This window comes from Trachinotus anak, unplaced genomic scaffold, assembly GCF_046630095.1.
Source record: "Trachinotus anak isolate AG129_WGS33_773 ecotype Australia unplaced genomic scaffold, CSIRO_AGI_Tana_v1 ptg000032l, whole genome shotgun sequence".
In the NCBI taxonomy this organism is placed as follows: domain Eukaryota; kingdom Metazoa; phylum Chordata; class Actinopteri; order Carangiformes; family Carangidae; genus Trachinotus; species Trachinotus anak.
Window position 1 is genome coordinate 15,334,798 of NW_027273883.1, and position 17,642 is coordinate 15,352,439.

The 17,642-nt window shown below is 37.9% G+C and overlaps 4 protein-coding genes across 23 annotated transcripts in view; 3 read left to right on the forward strand and 1 right to left on the reverse strand.

Moving 5' to 3' along the window:
* Positions 1–15: 15 nt before the first annotated feature.
* cyp21a2 (cytochrome P450, family 21, subfamily A, polypeptide 2) lies at positions 16–7,173 on the forward strand. Of its 4 annotated transcripts, XM_071470266.1 has the most exons (19): positions 16–366; positions 571–762; positions 915–1,004; positions 1,088–1,242; positions 1,414–1,509; positions 1,772–1,882; positions 1,982–2,068; positions 2,313–2,396; positions 2,499–2,612; positions 2,709–2,875; positions 3,348–3,451; positions 3,549–4,747; positions 5,124–5,405; positions 5,497–5,781; positions 5,862–6,146; positions 6,247–6,507; positions 6,620–6,724; positions 6,833–6,858; positions 6,957–7,173. In XM_071470266.1, exons 1-12 carry the CDS (start codon positions 228–230, stop codon positions 3,800–3,802), a joined length of 1,593 nt encoding a protein of 530 aa, XP_071326367.1. In that variant the 5' UTR covers positions 16–227; the 3' UTR covers positions 3,803–4,747; positions 5,124–5,405; positions 5,497–5,781; positions 5,862–6,146; positions 6,247–6,507; positions 6,620–6,724; positions 6,833–6,858; positions 6,957–7,173. The 4 variants fall into 4 exon arrangements, with proteins under 4 accessions (XP_071326367.1, XP_071326365.1, XP_071326368.1 ...); XM_071470264.1 differs by having other exon boundaries at positions 5,497–6,146; XM_071470267.1 differs by lacking the exons at positions 16–366; positions 571–762; positions 915–1,004; ... (6 more) ...; positions 2,709–2,875; positions 3,348–3,451 and having other exon boundaries at positions 3,864–4,747.
* Positions 7,174–8,668: 1,495 nt separating this feature from the next.
* On the forward strand, positions 8,669–10,367 carry LOC139612876 (allograft inflammatory factor 1-like). The gene is made up of 6 exons (XM_071469007.1): positions 8,669–8,810; positions 8,993–9,054; positions 9,214–9,280; positions 9,382–9,423; positions 9,570–9,735; positions 10,111–10,367. Exons 1-6 carry the CDS (start codon positions 8,795–8,797, stop codon positions 10,196–10,198), a joined length of 441 nt encoding a protein of 146 aa, XP_071325108.1. The 5' UTR covers positions 8,669–8,794; the 3' UTR covers positions 10,199–10,367.
* Positions 10,368–10,717: 350 nt separating this feature from the next.
* LOC139612875 (casein kinase II subunit beta) lies at positions 10,718–14,762 on the forward strand. Its single transcript, XM_071469006.1, has 7 exons — positions 10,718–10,845; positions 11,237–11,312; positions 12,747–12,849; positions 12,935–13,050; positions 13,136–13,211; positions 13,307–13,496; positions 13,837–14,762. Exons 2-7 carry the CDS (start codon positions 11,241–11,243, stop codon positions 13,925–13,927), a joined length of 648 nt encoding a protein of 215 aa, XP_071325107.1. The 5' UTR covers positions 10,718–10,845; positions 11,237–11,240; the 3' UTR covers positions 13,928–14,762.
* Positions 14,763–14,807: 45 nt separating this feature from the next.
* Positions 14,808–17,642, reverse strand: part of LOC139612867 (uncharacterized) — a 32,833-nt gene continuing 29,998 nt past the window's right edge. For 16 of the 17 annotated variants that reach the window (XM_071468975.1, XM_071468974.1, XM_071468982.1 and 13 more), the window contains 3 exons: positions 17,335–17,454; positions 17,166–17,246; positions 14,808–16,591 (listed from right to left, as the gene is read on the reverse strand). In XM_071468975.1, coding sequence (XP_071325076.1) covers positions 16,562–16,591; positions 17,166–17,246; positions 17,335–17,454 — 231 coding nt within the window. In that variant the 3' untranslated portion in view covers positions 14,808–16,561. Of the gene's footprint in view, positions 16,592–17,159; positions 17,247–17,334; positions 17,455–17,642 lie in introns of those variants that run through there. The other variant, XM_071468987.1, reaches the window with a different exon arrangement.

The window sequence follows — 17,642 nt, forward strand, 5'->3', positions numbered from 1 at the left end:
CTTGCCCTTCAGCAAGTCCCAGCCGTGTTTATCAAGCTGTCTCTTGTTACATGAGTTGCATTCATCTCATAATCAGATATCGTGACCCAAAAAATATTTAGATGTCCTTGATTTTTGTGAAAACACCAACAAGCTGACATGCTAAGAGACTGTTAACACAACTATAAATGGGCTTAGCAGTGCGTTGACCATCTCTCTGAAGCGGGACACCAGCAAGGAGCCTCAAAATGGCAATAGAAATATCAGTGGTCAGTGTGGGAGCTGTATTCCTAGTTGTTCTGCTGTTGATGGTACTGAGCTGCATTTCTGATCGGAGAGATAAATCTGTACAGGCAGATCACAAGGGAAGTACATTGAAGTCCACGGGTAAATATCTATTTGTTGTCATTATATGTACATTTACTCATGCTGGTTGTATTTCAGTTTCATGAAAATATTATTTGAATGAATGTGATCATTATTTGACACTAGAATAACTAGAATACAAACTTGATTATTGGTCAAATGGGTTTATATAATTTGTAATCAATCTCTCTTAATTTTACCATTGTCTTTTCTAACTCAATCTAGGAGCTCATTCTGGACTCCTGCACTATCTCTATCAGTACCTTCCCTGCTCCTCATCTCCCTCCCTTCCAGGTCCTCCTGGCCTCTTCCTCATCGGCAATATGATGGAGCTGACACATGATCATCTGCCAATTCACTTGACCAGTTTGGCACAACGCTATGGAAACATTTACCAGCTCAAATGTGGAAACACAAGTAATCATCCCGTTTCAGATTTGATGGTTTTTACTGAATTACATCATATTATATTATATGCTCACATAAAAACAAGCAAATGAACACTCAGGAAAATGTTGGAAAATGTTTAGATGCCAACCACACCAAAACCCTGTTTTGCTGTTTTCCAGCCATGGTGGTACTTAATAGTAGTGAAGTTATAAGAGAAGCATTGGTGAAGAAATGGTCTGACTTTGCTGGGAGACCAATTTCATACACAGGTTCACAACTCAACCTTTTTTCTTTTTCCATAATTATCAGTATGTTTTTGTATGTCCTTATAACCTGTACTGACTTGCATCAGGTGATGCTGTGTCTGGGGGAGGGCGCTCCATCTCTCTGGGGGACTATAATGAGGAGTGGAGGGCACATCGTCGCCTCGTCCACAGTGTTTTGCAGCGTTGCTGCCAGCAGTCTTTGCATGACGTGATCGAAAGACAAGCACTGCATCTGCGAAAGGTACAATTTGGCAGGAGGGACAGATTGTACACCAGCAGACAATACAGCACTTTATCTAAAAACCATAATAGTCTGTAATGAGATGGCAGAGATCAAGACAGCAAATCAAATGTTGGGGTGTTTCCAAAGTGGTCACATAATAACATAAAGCTTGGTTTGTTCACTGTTTAGGTTTTGATGGACTACCAAGACAGTGCTGTAGATCTCGCAGAGGATTTCACAGTGGCAGCCAGTAATGTCATCACCACTTTGGCTTTTGGAAAAGAAGTGAGCATCTTTCCTATCAGTTTGTACTTATGGGTAAATAAAAGGAGTAGTGGAGGTTTATAACAAAATCTGCTTTTCATCAACGAACAGCTGTGGTTGTGGCAGAGCAGTGTTTATGCAGGGGACCGGGGAATTCCACTGTTTATGTTGCCCTTTTTAGCAGCTTCTATTACATAAGTGCATTCATAAGATGTTGTTCAGTTACTGGTCAGTGTATTTCATTGGCAGGACATTTTAAAACATAAATCTTTGTGTTTCCTAGTATGACAAGAGTTCTCCAGAGCTGCAGCAGCTACACCACTGTTTGAATGAGATTGTTGCTTTGTGGGGCTCCTCTTGGATTTCTGCTCTGGACTCCTTCCCACTGCTCAGGGTCAGTAAATATTAACCAACCTGACTGTAGATCACAGAATAGACTGACAATCACACTTAGAGTGGGATTTCACATAATGGGACATCTGTTCTCTCAAAGAAATTCCCAAATCCTGTGTTTTCCCGTCTCCTGAAAGAGGTGGCCAAGAGAGATGAAATTATAAAACAACATCTCAACAATTACAAGGTTGGTAAAAACAAATGCAAAAGAATAAAAGGTTGACACATCATTGGTTTGAAAAACATATAAAGGAGAGGACTAATTATGCTAAATTGCTCAACTCATGAGTAAAAAAACACTGCTTGGTGTGGCTTAGTGATTAGATAACACTAGATTAGACAACACGCTTAGATTATGTATTCAGAATAGTTGCCGAATCCCATCTTTGCTATGTTCATTTTTATCAGACATTTCTTTGTTATCTGTGCAGTCACAAGACAAAAAAAATGAGGACGCCATCACAGGATCCCTACTCCAGGGCCTTGACAAATGTCACAACACAGAACATGGAGTGGTGAGTACATTTAACAGTGAATACCAGGGGCGTACTGTACTGGAAGCAGATGTATGAATTGGATTTGGAGGTGTTTGTATGTTATTCCCTTCTTGTCTCCAGCTCCTTACAGATACTCATGTCCACATGGCCACTGTGGATCTACTCATTGGGGGAACAGAGACCACTGCAGCTTGGCTAAACTGGACTGTGGCCTTCCTTTTGCACAGACCAGAGGTAGCACACATTTATACAACAATACCTTAAAACATGACATTTACACAGCCTGAGGTTCATCTCATTATATCTGTCCTCTCTTATTTTAATCTTCAGGTGCAGTCCAGGGTGCACGAAGAGCTGTGCACAGTGCTAGAGGGACGATACCCCAAGTACAGTGACAGACACAGGCTTCCCGTCCTGTGCTCTTTGATTAGTGAGGTGCTCAGACTCAGGCCAGTCGCTCCATTGGCGGTGCCACACAGAGCCATCAGAGACAGCAGGTCAGCTGAACTATGAGGAAAAAGTGTAAATGATGCTGCACTCTAAAAGAGACGCAATGTGATTGAGATCATTTTTCTAATAGTTGGAGCCTTTTATTGATAAGGGTCCAAGCATTAGTACCGGTTGATACATTAAATCTGGCACGGCACTGACATTCCTACTTTAAATTCATGCAAAAAGCAATGGAATAGACAAAGTAAAGAAAAGTAAACACTAAAACGTTGCTATCATTACCCTGTGCATAAAGTATGATGTTATACCAGTATACTTCACTTGAGTCCTGCAGGGCCCAGGTGAGGCTGTACATTAACCTGAAATGTATCAGGTTTCTAGTTAAGTCTTTGTCAGTGGGCAGGTCACAAAGGCCACTTGTTAGGATGTACACTAATTTTGTGTTGTTCTGCTCTTACATTTGTTTTTTTGCAATGCAAGTATTTTACCCAGTTTACACTTTCCCCCACACATATTTAGTATTGCAGGTTACTTCATCCCAAAGAACACGGTCATCATTCCTAATCTTTTTGGAGCTCACCATGATCCTGCAGTTTGGACTGACCCGTACAGCTTCAGACCAGGTACCGCTCTAACTGATGGACTAAGTGCATTCCTTTTACTTGGCTCAACAGAACTCAAATAAAGTGGCTACACTCTCTCTCTGTCTCTCTCCTTCAGAGCGTTTTCTGGAAGGAGGAGGAGGCTCCACCCGTGCACTGATCCCCTTTGGGGGGGGGGCCCGGCTCTGTCTGGGGGAGTCGGTTGCCAAAATGGAACTCTTTCTGTTCACTGCCTACTTGATAAGAGATTTCCAGTTCATCCTTCCTGAGGGCGAGGCCTCTCTGCCCGACCTGAGAGGAGTTGCTAGTGTTGTGCTCAAGGTCAAGTCCTTTACAGTTCTAGCACGCCCAAGACCTGTGACTAATCCCTGACCTGCAGGTTTATTTCTTAAACCTTAACATGTACAAATAATTACAGAACCTTCACATGTATATTTATTATCAATAGTCCTGTTTTTCTGTGGTATTGTATATCCTGATTAAAATAACCAGTTAATGGGTACATAACAATTTATTTTAATTATGTATTTGATCATTGTTAAATAACATGTCTAAATCCAGATATGTATTTCACTCATGTATTTCATCTCGGGTTAGGCAAGCCAAACTGCATTGTTAGTACCTCTGTAAATTGTAGATATATACATAATGGTGGAGAATGGAAATTACCACAATGTTGAAGCAGGTGATCAGATTTTTCTCCAGATAGGAAACTGAAACTGGGGAGCCAGAAGAAGGAAAGCTTACATGTAAATGAATAGCTGGAGTTTGCATAGCTTACTGTAAACTGGAACTGCTCAAATACTAGTAATGTTGCAAAAAGAATATCTCTCCTAGAGTCTGACAGCAACACCCAGTGGATGAACACTGAACAACACTGAGCAACAATGAATGTGACTAACTCCTGCAAGTGGAAAAGTTACTATGTTATTATTCCTCATCACCGACTTGGAGGCATGTCTTGTAAAAGTGTTTGTATTGTCGCCATTATCTGAAAATTAAAAGTTATATTTGCTTGAACATGTGACAAACAGGGGAAAAAAATTACATGAAAAAAATAATAGACAGGGAACATGACGCATGAATTTGTACAGTGTCCACAGTATGTCATTTCATTGCACGAACATGGGCTGGTCTGAAATGAAAAATGAGTTGCCTCAATGTCATTTCCTGAAATGTGTTTCTGAAAACTTCTGCTATCAGCGGATTTAGCAATAAGCAAGAAGAGATCCTCTGAGAGAAGGATGGTTACTTTTTCATTGCTAGGACTCTGTCTCGTTTCTCTAACAGTGGCAACGGCTGGAGTCCAGTCATCTGGTAATTATGAAAAAAATAGAAAAATGTTCTCTTGTTAATCTGTTGTATGTTTATTTTAGGATAGGATATGACTTAATAAATGACTCTATGACCTTATTTTCACAGTGTTCAGGTTCTGCAAGAGGTGTTGTAAGAGACTCACTGTTAAAAGTATTTAAACTGAAATAGCACAGCACATGTTTCAGATAAACTTGAAAATGGAAAATAATATCATATATCATATCTGTTAAGGGTCACCAGTATCCCATACTTTTATTTGTCAATTCTGTTATTATACATAGTTCTGAACATTGCTGTGGCAAAGGTAAATTACATTTTGTGAGAAGCACCTCATGACTTGGGAAATTAAATGCTTCTTTATCATCTTCTTCAACAGACCATTTGGTGATGTTTGCCTTACCTAGAGACAGTATTACTTTGCCATGTGGCATCCCCTCTATTAGATCCTGTTCCTCTATTAACTGGAACATGACTGGAGAGTTTGGTTCGGTTACTGAGGTGGTGAAGGCTGGAAGAGTGACGGGTCCAGACCCCACCCGGCTCGGCCTGCTGAAGGACTGCTCTCTGGAGATTAATAACCCTGTACTTAATGATGCACGGCTTTACACTTGTGGCAGTGGAGCACTCAATTCAAGTGTTTCACTTCTGATTCTTGAAAGTAAGTCAGTTGTCCTGGTACCTGAATAAATTCTTGAATGAGTTGATAGCAATATCACAGTAGTCACATGATGTTTTTTTTCATTCACCAGTTACTGAGAACCCAACTCCTGCGCAGGGCACAATCGAACTTCACTGTTTCCTCAATACATATAAAGGACTCTTCAACTGTAACAACAAAGGAATACATATCAAGTGGAGTTCTGAGGATAATACACCGATAAACGGAAATAGATTTCACTTTGAAAACACCGCTGAATGTTTCTCTAAGCTGATCATCAATAAAAGACAGACAGATCATCACAGAAGATGGAAATGCCAACTAATTCAGAATGATGAGGTTACGGCCGCCATCAGTTACAAGACAACAGTAACAGGTACTAAAATGTCCTCAGTCCCAAAGAAAGATATGTGGTTTAATATGTGCAAAGTGTAACTGGTGCTCTCTTTGCCCCAGATGGTGTAGAGGAAGTGTTTGCTGCAGTTGGTGACTCATTGTCACTCACTTGTGGCAACGCTTCCTCTCCTGGTTTCAGTGGCAGCATGGAGTGGGATGTGGGTGGAAAATCACAATCATATGGTACCGTACCTGATATGGGCCAATCAGGGGCATTTACTGTTAATGAAGACTTTTCACTGTTTATTAGTAAAGTAAGTGCTCCGAATGCTGGGGACTATCAGTGTTCAGAGTCCACTGGGCAGAAAAAAATGTTCAACAAAATCAGACTGCACACCCTCGATGGTGAGTTTTAAAAGTCTGTTAGAGCCAGAACATAATTTGTGCCACATTAACTTTGTTTTAATTGCTATTAAAACATTACTTCTAATGTTTTCCTCTGCAGTTATTCCACAGTGTGGGCCAGGGGGAAAAAATCTCACCTTGACTTGTGTGCTTACCTGCACTAAACAATGTGACAAAGACTTCAATTTAACTTGGTCTGGAAGTAGCCAAGATAGCTGGCAGAGCAGTTTAATGAATGAGAGCAACACTCTTAAGAAGAAGCTAGTCCTCCCAATTTGCTCAATGAGATCAGAAGAAATAACCTGTGCTGTCCAAAGAGAGGGTGCTGTGATGGCTTTAAAGAAGTGGCGCTCTGTTAACTGTAAGTATCCATCATGCTGCAATTGTTCTCCTGAATAAAACCCAGACATAAGACAAAATGCCCCAATTCTTTCTTAAACTGAAGTAAAGTGATAATAATTCATTGCCTCCAGCTTTGCAAACACCTGCATGGTTAGCCCTTCCTCTGGGCCTCCTGATGTGTGCAGCTGGCGCTGGGCTCTACGTGCACATGAAGAAAAAGCACAAAAAGGATGCAGGTATTGATTCAGGTTAAGGAACCTCACATCCAAACTACAGCTATCATATACTGATGAAAATGAAATGTTACCTGAATGGCTGATGTTTTCCTACATCTCTGTTTGCAGCAAATGAACAGTCAAGTATTGGAATGGTAAGCGAAAGACTCAAAAAGATAATGGCGCTCAGGTAACCGTTACAAGCTTTTTTATACTGATATATCCTAATGTCTTCTCCAATTCTTCTTCACAGACTCATGTATATGATGTTATTGAGGATGTGAATAATGAGGAACTACAACAGCAAAGACAATCTAACAGAGAGGCTGCCACCACCACCACTGACAGTTTCTATGATTTATTACAAGCTGTAAACTAGAGCTAAATAAAAGTGTGTCTTTCTGTCTCCATTATAACCTTGATTATGTTATTTTATCACCATCAATAAACAAAAAATTTGTTTTCTAAAACCTGTGTTCAGATCATTCATTACCCTGCAGATATGAATTCAACTCAGAATTTAATGAAAGATTTCATTGTAAACATACCTCCAGTTCATTCAAAATAATACAGATCTGATCTATTAATACAAACTGGTTAATAAGGACAGTTTTATGACCCTCTTAAGAGAATATCCAGGGGAACACAGGGAGTAACTTAAAAAAAGTACAGGCTGAACAAGTTCACATTGACAAACTACAACCAAGAGCATAGCAAGTCGAGTTAGTATTTATTGCCAAAGCAACACAGGTAACAAAAGAACAACAAGACCAACATGGAACGTCAGGGTCTCCAAGGCCAAAATAACAAATGAAAATGGGGTGAGTTGGTGGACATGAAGACAAAAAGAAACTCTGGGGACCTCTGGTGGAGGAATGCAGAATGGCAGGTCTTGGGAAATGAGGGAAAAACATGGCCTGAGAGAAGTGAGTATGGCTGGAGACTGAGCTGAGGGGAAGTGACAAGATTAAAAAAATGATGTGATACATGAGTGTGATTTATTTGTAAAATAAGGAGAATAATAAGTTAAATAAAGTGTGTAATCTTGCTATTTACTTTTAAAGATGTGTTTTTGACCACCTTCAGTATCAGAATTATAAAGCAGATTATTCAAGATTGCAGAATAAAAACCACATATAAAATTATAATTTAAGTCAGTTATTAAATTAGCAGTTTGTGCATAAGTTCAATCATAGTCACAGTAGGTATATACCAAATACTCCTTTTGTCTGCTGACTATAAAAAAAGAAAACTGAATGTGTAAGATAGCCTACATTTTTGATATTTTCTGATTTAATCAGATTGAGAAATTATTCTGTGACCTGCGACCTCTGAATTCTGATATGACATTCTTCAGAACTTCTAACAGGGCAACCTGTGGATAGAAATGATTATATATTTCTTGTGTAAAAAAAAAAAGGCTATTATCTTCTAGATTTTTTGTCTTCAATAATTTTAAGTTTTCTAAGTTACACAGAAGTTATTAACAGGGCTCACTCATGTTTAAATGTGAGCAGGGAAAGTGACAGAGTAGCATTTATGCATTTAACTCAGATCTGACTGGTTGTACTGGGCTGCTTACAGGCGTGAATGTGTAAATGCATGAATGTGGATGGGTTGCTCCTGGAAAAAGAGGAACCCACTCTCAGTGAAACCTTTCCGAATAATAAAAACTGAACAAACTTTTTTTTCCCCCAAACATACCTCATAAGCAGATCATTTCTGCAGAGTGATGTGTATTTCTCTCTGGTTGCAAAGACACTTCTTCCTCCATCCTTCTTCCTGCTTTAATTAAAACTTCAACTTATTGTTGAGCTGGTATAAATAAGTCATTTTTTTTCACATTGACAGTGGGTGATACATTTGAATGAGATCATTCTGACAATTACACAACAGACTAACTGTGACCTTTGTGTTTTGCATCCTCCAGCTGACCTCTTTTGCTGCAACCTTAAATACAACGCAGGAACTTCACTAATGCAAACTGAAACTTTGACACCGTACTTCCTCTTCTGGCTCCATTTACAGAAAACGCCATCATAACTTTTCACAGTCTCAGTGCAGTTTTCAGTCTCAGCTCTGTGCACAAAAATGGACAGTGTTCAAGGTTAGTTTGACTTTTTTCTGCTAAGTCTGTTTGTCAATATTGTCTTCACATTGTCTTACAGCTAATTTAATCTGTGTAGTTTAAATTATGTTCTGTAGTATAGTTATTCTGTACCTATATTTTGTATTTTTGTAATGGTTAATTTGTAAGACTTACATGAATTGGTTGGTGCTTTCTCACAGGCGGTAAAGCGTTTGGTCTTCTCAAGTCTCACCAGGAAGACAAACTGAACTCTATCAATGAGGTGTGTTGAACTGATAATTGATATCTTAAGGCAAAGTCATCAGGTCACAATAGAGATAAGTGTTTTCTACAAACAGCAGCTGGGCACAGAAACATGACAATACTGTGATACTAATAATAATATTATGTATGATTTATCATATATTTATCACTCCTTTAGGCTTTTCTCTCAGATCCCCAATATGCAGAAGAGGAAGACCTTGCCTCAAAGCTTGACATGTTTAAAAGTGAGTATTATGGAGTGACCAATCACTCCTCAGTGAACTGTTTTATTATTTAGTGCACTGTCATATATTTTGGAATGAGATTATATTTGTTTGTGTTGCAGAAATGTACATGGAGTTTGATCTGAATGACAAAGGAGAAATAGGTAAAAAGGCACTGGTCAAAAAAACAAAATTAGTTACACTAAGGAATTGCTGCTTTCAGCAGTGACTCACAACAAAGATGTCTTCACGGGTTACAGATATGAGGACCTTTTATTTATTTGCTTTGTTTGAATTACAAATTTTATAGATATAATGGGGTTAAAAAGAATGCTGGAGAAACTCGGATTGGCCAAGACTCACTTAGAGCTGAAAAAGATGATGTCAGAGGTGGCTGGAGGGACATCAAAAGACACTATCTGCTACAATGACTTCCTGAATATGATGCTGGGAAAAAGACATGCAATACTAAAACTGTGAGTATGAAATACTGGGTAATTCAGAGAGTGAGTAGACACTCTCTATTGGGTCACAGGAGGATTAGGGTTGAGGGGAGATTAAATTGGTTAAAAAAACAACTTGCTGACTTCAGAGAATTCATACAGTTACTGGCTATTTTGATGGCCTTAAGCCTAAATATATCTGATCAAATTACAAGTTTGATACCAAAAAATCTGTTATAAGATAAGATATTGACTTAATGTGCAAGTACTTCAAGTACCTGCTACAAGTATCTAAGATATATATTGATTGTGCTGAATCTATACTCTCTAAATCTGTCTAAAGTTTACAATAATGTCCTGTATAGCAGCTGACATGCAGTTTTGTTTTGTTTGTTTTTTTCATTTAAGGATCTTGATGTTTGAAGGAAAGGGAAAAGAACAGGAGCAGAAAGATGTTGGACCACCTTGTCGCAAAACCTTTTCAGACCTGCCCTGAAAGAGCTCAATCCTGAATTGGAATGACTGTCTTTATGACTTTTTTTTTTTTTTTTTTTACAGATTTTGAAATCATCTAAGTATTTGCAGATCCATGTCAGTAGGAGAAAAAAAAATCAAACGTATTGTAAAAAGTGTCATTTTTATTAAATAATGGAATCTACAAAAAAGGTTTTTGCATTGGCCCTTTGTGATTATGATTACAGTGCAGATTTTCCACAGTACTAAATCTGAATTTGTAAAGGCCATAGTACCATGGTCTACTTACTTTACTTCATATAATGTTGTTTTAGCTGCTTAAATACAAAACATAGCCTCATGATGTTTTATCTACAGATGAAGACCAACATTTTATAACATAATATGTGAACATATTTAAAAACACATCAATATAACGATCAGGAATTCAATATTACTTTTAACGAAAGCTTTTCACGAAATCCATTAAGAAGTGAATAGAATAAAAGGTAAATCGTATCTTACATGAATCAACATTGCCACATTCCTTCCACGGTCGCCTGTGAAATATGCGTCATAAGAAGTTTTATTTTGAAAACTCCGGATGACCGGAACACATATTTGTCATCCAGGAAGCGAAGACGAGCCAGCAAAGTCCGCAAGTTAATGTGTTAACTAAGATTGAAAAGGGTGAGTAAAAGCGACGTTCTGTTAATTGTTATAAATGTGCAAAGACAGTACTTCTAAATACATGATGCAGTTTCAATAAATAATCTCCGCACTATCTGTTTGACGTTAACCAGCGCTAACCAACGCTAGCTACCAAGCTAGCGTGTAAATCAAGGGCTAACGTAGGTTGCAGGTTAGAGACGCATACTCAAAAGGCAAATTGAACACTATAGACTTATATGCAGTGAAGTCACACTTTTGTTAAATGCCCCAGAAGTAACAGCTTAAGCTTGTTGCACCTATGGTGTGACAACGTATTTGTAAACTTAACATTGCCAGAATTTGAGCTGCCGGTGTTGTTAGCCAGCTAGAGAGGGTGTGAATCCTGGTCCTCTCTGTTTTGGTTTGTCAGGAGGATGAGCAGCTCAGAGGAGGTGTCCTGGATATCCTGGTTCTGTGGACTGAGAGGGAATGAGTTCTTCTGTGAGGTTAGTTCCCCCCGAATTATTTTCTTTCTTAAACTGGGATTTAAGAGGGGAGCCTGTTCCTCAGGCTGTTAGACCGCTCAACACCCTGCAGACACCTCAGTCAACAAAAAAACCTATTTGCACATTTCAACATTACATGCTGTTTTTAGTAGTATATGGATGTATAGATATATATAAATTAGTCGCTTGATATGAGATGTATGGGCAATACATCTTGAATATCTATCAATCTCTTAAGTAATTTTTTTTCAAGCAAATAATGAATATATCTAATGGGAGGATTGACAGTTTTTCTCTATTTTGCATGATAGTAAATTGAATATAGTTGCATATTGAAGATTGTGAACAGTCACTTCACTTGAATATTATTGAAAAGCAGTGGGTTAACATAACACATGATTTCCTAAAAATATCTCAGACTTTAGAGTTATCTGCAATGAAGAGCAGGAGGAAAATTCTAAATCAAGACCAGAAAAGTTCTTTGCTTTCTAAAATAAAACCTACTTACTACTCAGTAAGTGCTTACTGACTTAGTAGGGAACCCAAAGCTTTGCACATGCCAGAGTTGCTGTGAAATTCTAAACATTTTTTTAAGTTAATGAGGAAAAATGGCCAGTTTTTAAATGTCTCTTTGCTGCAGGGGTTGTATTTATCCTTTTCACTTCAAAAAAAAGAAAACAAAATGTCATTTGCCCAATTTTACAGCTGCACCTTTTTTTATACACCAAACAATAAATGGTTAATAGAAAAAAATAATCAGCCTTTTATTGATAATGAAAAACTAATTCTTAGTTGCATCCCTATGGGTGTATTCTATATGTAAGTTTATCTCGTCACTGTTCACATTATTGCATTCAAACTCAGGTCTTTTGTAGCAGACAGGTTATTTGATGCACCCATGGATTTTCAGTGTATTTTTGTGTTTAATTTGTTTGGTTGTTGTTTAAATAAACGTTCTTGCACTTCCACCTCCTGTGTAACAGTAAATATCTCACATTTTCAATGTTTTGAACACATAGGTGGATATGGCAACTAAGTTTCATGCAAGTTTTGTCAACTAATTTTATAATAATGTGTGTCATTTGTTGGTCTTACATTGAGACTTTCAGCTCAGAGCTGCCTGTTGCAGCCACTTCCTTCTGTTGCTTGCTGCTAATTTGTTCCGCTGAAGCACATGAAACCTTCTTACTCAAAAGGCACTTTAGGAAGACGTGTGAAAAGAAAAACACTTAAAATAAAAGCACAAGGAATAGTGTTGTCAATGTTGGCATCAGTGTGTAACTCCAACTCTAATTTTAACTGCTTGAGTTTTTCATTGGTAGCATCTAAGTAATCCTGTTAAACTCTTACGCAATGCTGCCACATCATTGTGCTGTTGCAACAGTAATCCATGCAGTTAATTGCCATTCATTGTCTTCTACTGCTGTGTTACAGGTTGATGAAGATTACATACAGGACAAATTTAACCTGACAGGTTTAAATGAGCAGGTGCCTCACTATCGCCAGGCTCTGGACATGATTCTTGACCTGGAGCCAGGTGAGACTATCTAGGAAGTAGCCATGTCAAATGAGATAAAGCAGTGACAGTGATTTAGCTGCCTGTGTGTGTGTTTAATTGACAGATGAGGAGCTTGAAGATAACCCGAACCAGAGTGACTTAATAGAGCAGGCGGCAGAGATGCTCTACGGGCTTATACATGCACGTTACATCCTCACGAACAGAGGCATTGCACAGATGGTAGGCTGTTACTTAATAACTTTAAATCCTTACATGCTCCTTGACAAGAATCAGCAGTGATTTCTAAATTTGTTGTTTTCTGTAGTTGGAAAAGTATCAACAAGGGGATTTTGGCTATTGCCCCAGAGTCTATTGTGAGAATCAGCCAATGCTTCCTATTGGTAAGTCTGATTTTTCTTAACCCTCACATTTAACACAAGAACCATGCTGTACCTGAAGACATATTCCTTCACCATTTATCTCCTGTCTGGTGTAGGTTTGTCAGACATCCCAGGTGAAGCCATGGTGAAGCTTTACTGCCCAAAGTGCATGGATGTTTACACCCCTAAATCCTCCAGACACCACCACACAGATGGAGCCTATTTTGGCACAGGGTTCCCCCACATGCTGTTCATGGTGCACCCAGAGTATCGTCCAAAGCGACCAGCCAATCAGTTTGTGCCAAGGTTTGTTGTCTTGACACTGTCATTTATCATTAGCCCTAATGTTAACTAGTTTTAACTAACACATTTTCCACATCATATATTTTTAGAAATGTGTTTTCATGTGTTAAAAACTGCCAAGTATAGAAAAGTTGGCATTTGACACCTGGTCAGATTTGTTTGTTGAATCAGATATTTGATCATCTACATCATAATTGCTTCCCATTTTAGGCAGTTTGTTTTGGTGTCAGTACCAAAACCCGGGTTATTGTATTGGCATTAGTATAAAAAAATTCAATCAACACCTCTGAACTCAGAGGAAGAAATTTCTTTGTCTGATTGTAATTTTGTTTTTCTTTTTTAGGCTATATGGTTTCAAGATTCATCCAATGGCTTATCAACTTCAACTTCAGGCTGCATCAAGTTTCAAGAGCCCAGTCAAGACAATTCGCTAGAACTCCACTTTGACAAGACGGTGGACTCAAAGACTTTGTCGTTTAGTACTTGTTTGAAGCAATGGATTATATATTCCCAATAAATGCCTGTACAGTTCTCCGAACTCACCTATGTGTTGATATACACTTTTAGATTTAGCCATTATCTCTCATTTAGTGAAACGGATACAGTTGAGCAAGTTAGTTTTTTCTCTATTAAACATATTATTCCCATAGGATCAATCTCCTAATTGATCCTTAGATGATGTCAATTAATCCTTTCACATTTTAGGGTTGTTTCTCAAACAGAAACGTGGCTTTAATGAAGGCTACAGTTGGTGTTGTTGGCTCAATTGCAGGAGATTGAATGTAACAGGAAATCTTGCCACCAGCCACTAACAGGTTTGCCTTCTCAGTAATATGGTTAGTCAATACTTAAGTTACCACTTAATTACACCACATCATATCAACTTGTGCTGCAGAACAAATGTTGGAATGTGCATGATTTTCTGTTAAGATGGATTTTTTTTGAAAACAGCAATATTTATAAATGTGATGAGGTGCTAATTAGAGGCAGAAAGTAAGAGTGCATCTTTTAAATGGAACTATGCTTGATTTCAGTTTTAGTTTTACATTGTTCACTTTCCTTTAAATGCAGTGGTTTTGTTTGTGCTTGACTGTTAAGATAACTGTTACAATATTTTCCTGATAATTGCATATTTGAGGTTTCATCTTGTTTAAATCATGGTTTTGCAATCTAGACACTATTTCCCTTCAAGCGTTTGGTGTTGATTGAACATGCAGCAACATCCACTATGAAACTAATGAATGGCATTAAATATTTATTTCTTACTAAGCTCTTGTTCATGTATGTTTCACACATACACTGCCCACCAGAATGCAAAATAATGCATATTTTATTTTTTCATAAAAAGACAGGGATAAGTCACAAAGCAACAATATTTTCAATTGTCTAAAACCTATATTTCTTGTGAAATTCTACATTTTCTTTCAGGAGAGTTTGCTGTTGTCATCCATGTAGCTACAATACCAATGGCTTCTTTTTGGGTTAAAAGAGTTTGCTACAAAACATGCTATCTAAAAGGGATTCATATATTTTAAGTATTTTCTTCTCTATGGAAAGGTACAGGAAAACGGCAAGTGAGAGCAATCTATTTAGACTACATGGTAAAAAGGCTTTACAAACTTGGTTGATAAAGAATGCAATATTTAACATTGTGACATCTTTAGTGGAAGCTTGGAAACCAGCTTGTGTTGAAACATCACAGTACATCAAATCACACGAAACATTTCCTACTTTACAAATAAATTACTGTATAGTAGAACATGTAAAAAAGACAACTTGTGCTCCTATGAAAGAAAAGCCACATATACTGGGACAGCTGCCTTCACCTCTTGCACGTGTGGTTACTGTGACAGACAAGCTTTTACATCAATTGACCTCACCTGGCTGAACATAAATGTACATTTAAAGTAGGGATGGATATACATATATGGACATTCCTCATACAATCATATGGAGGTCTGTAGTCTTACAAAGAATATCAAAACCTGAGATGAACAGACCAAAGCTTGTAAAACGTTTCTTAACCAAACATATTCAAAGCAATTATGGCTTCTATTCTACTGAGTAAAACATAGGGCTGAAGGAAGCACTCCATTGTTATGTGTAAATTGTGAAAGGTTTGATAAACTTGGTGGACTACAAGAGGAAACGAATAAGAATGATTCAGGGTGTCAGGCAAGACAGGTAAGACTTAAATAGAGACCTCAAAGTTAAGTTAACAGCACGATGGTAACCTACAATTTCATGAGCAGATGGATATGAATAACTTAAAAACCTCAATTTGTACAAATACTATAAAAGCATTCATTCTATAAAATAGAGAAATATTTCAAAATAGATCAATTCTTTAATTCAAACTTTACAATAATGTGTAGGCTACCGGTTCTTGGCTGGTTGGGGAAGAAAAGATTTAGGTTTTTTTGTTTTTGTACCTGAGCAGTGAACAAAGCCAAACAAACTGTTTAAATTTGAGCACAGAATATCTTTGTTCACATATTGATGCGAGGTATGTCATTTCATTAAAAAAAAAAGTCTCTCCTGAATTAAATAGACAAGTAAACAACAACAAAAATAAGCGTTCCCTTGAATGTAGTCTTAACGTTCCCCTAGCAGCACCAAGGGAATAAATGCTGATAATGGTGTCTAAGCTAGAATGGAAACAGTGCATTTGTATAAAATTAACAAAGTAAAAACCACTAGGAAAATAAAAGCATTTAAAAGCAAACATAACTGAGATCACGCAACTGAAAATGCTGTTTTTTTAAACCAATAAAAGTGTGTCTGCTAAGCTTTTTGAACACCAGAATGAGACAAGCATTAAATCAAAACTTGAGATCTCTGCAGCCCTCCTCTACCTACAAAAAAAAAAAAACAAACAAAAAAAAGATCTACTATCATGTATCTACTTAATTATCGATACCTGTAGGTGCAGATTTTTGAGATATTTCTTTTTGGATATGTGTGTGTATGTGTAGATGGAGCTGGTCAGTGTGTGTTGATTGCTGCAGTCTGATGAAGATGACGTCGGAGGTGGAGAGTCAGTGGAATAAACGAAGGTGGTGATTCAGTTACAATGCTGATGCTCCGCCATGTTTCTCCTGCAAGACAGACATTATGTGTACTTGTGTTTGCCCCAATCAATAAAGTCAAAATTATCAACATCATCTTCATTAAACGGATCTTACCGGAATATTTAGCCACTTTGGGAAATACACTTTCTTACCAAGAGTTAGATGAGAATATCGAGATCACTCGTGTCCTGTAAATATGAAGCTACAGCCAGCAGCCGATTAGCTTAGCTTGTCTTAGCTTAGCGTGTCTTAGCGTAGTGTAACAACTGGAGGCTAACCCAGCTCCAGAAAGTCACTGCTCCTCGTCAAGAAATAGTCAGGCACAAAATGTCCTTTGAAAGTGCTAAATAAATAAATTAAAATTTATATATATATATATATATATATATATATATATATATATATATATATATATATATATATATATATATATATATATTATTATTATTTTTTTTTTTTTTTTTTTCACCCTGTTCTAAGGCTAAAATAACCTTCTCCTAGCTGTAGCTTCATATTTCATGACAAATAGCAAAAGAGTAAATAATCATAATCCCCATATTTTGTCCAGTACTGTTTTGTGTCATGGGCAGAGTGTTCATACCTTATCTTGGTCAATGTCAGAGTCTGCGCTTATGACAATCCTCTTCTCCACACGAGTCTCTGAAGATCCACTTTTCACTACCTGGTGGAGGGAAGAAAAAATATGACTGAGAGCCAAATGAAATAAAATATAAAACTGAAAAGGCAAGAGCAGGATTTGTCCTGCTGACCTTTGAGATGTGAGTGGTAGTGGTGGTGACTGTGGTGCCACTCATGGTCTCTGAGGTAACGGTCTTGGAGCTGGACTCCTTTGTGCCATCTTTATCCTCGTCCGTCCCATCAACTGTCACCTGAGGAAAACACCAAAGGAAAGCCAGACTGAATACTTGTTTCAGATTTTCTGACCCTGAGCCTCAGCCAGGGAAGGGGCTGTGCTGCCTCATGCTCATTTTGGAGCCCCCGGCCTGGTCCTCCCAGACCTGCTTATAGTCAGCTTGTGCGGCCATCCATGCAATAAAGCTGAGACAGATCTGGGCTG